The sequence below is a fragment of the Condylura cristata genome, unplaced genomic scaffold (assembly GCF_000260355.1).
Source record: "Condylura cristata isolate star-nosed mole 26May11 unplaced genomic scaffold, ConCri1.0 scaffold00069, whole genome shotgun sequence".
Taxonomy (NCBI): Eukaryota; Metazoa; Chordata; class Mammalia; order Eulipotyphla; family Talpidae; genus Condylura; species Condylura cristata.
This window is the reverse complement of record NW_004567170.1, coordinates 58,844-59,442: the sequence shown is the minus strand read 5'-3', so window position 1 is coordinate 59,442 and position 599 is coordinate 58,844. Positions and strand designations below refer to the sequence as shown.

General features: G+C 72.3%; 1 protein-coding gene across 1 annotated transcript in view; it reads left to right on the top strand.

Moving 5' to 3' along the window:
• Nucleotides 1–599, top strand: part of D2HGDH (D-2-hydroxyglutarate dehydrogenase) — a gene marked incomplete at its 3' end in the record, with an annotated part of 37,278 nt that overhangs the window by 2,393 nt on the left and 34,286 nt on the right. Inside the window, exons 3-4 of the mRNA XM_012734769.1 lie at nt 3–164; nt 399–592. Coding sequence (XP_012590223.1) covers nt 3–164; nt 399–592 — 356 coding nt within the window. The remainder of the gene's footprint in view (nt 1–2; nt 165–398; nt 593–599) is intronic.

The window sequence follows — 599 nt, the reverse complement described above, 5'->3', positions numbered from 1 at the left end:
GGGACTCACCCCGCTGCGCACCAGGTACTGCCACGAGAGGAACCTGGCGGTGACCCCGCAGGGCGGCAACACCGGCATGGTGGGCGGCAGTGTCCCCGTCTTTGACGAGATTATCCTGTCCACCAGCCTCATGGACCAGGTCCTCAGCTTCCAGGACATGTCCGGTAAGCAGCAAGGCGGGCAGCCCCCTGGCTGCTGTGCCACCGGCTGCCCAGGCGTGCCTGCGCTGGGTCCGCGCGGCCCTTGCCAGCCTCCCACAGCCCACTCGGGGGTTGCGCCAGGACCGGTTCTGGGGCGCGCCTGTCCCTCCGTGGCCCCCCCAGCCGCAGCCCCTCCCTCTGCCTCGGCCTCTTGGGAGGGGTGGCGCCTGCCCCCCACGCTCAGGCCCGCGTGCGCAGGGGTGCTGGTGTGCCAGGCGGGCTGTGTGCTGGAGCAGCTGAGCCGGTACGTGGAGGAGCGGGGCTTCGTCATGCCGCTGGACCTGGGCGCCAAGGGCAGCTGCCACATCGGGGGCAACGTGGCCACCCACGCGGGGGGGCTGCGGTTCCTGCGCTACGGCTCGCTGCGGGGGACCGTGCTGGGCCTGGAGGTGGTGAGTG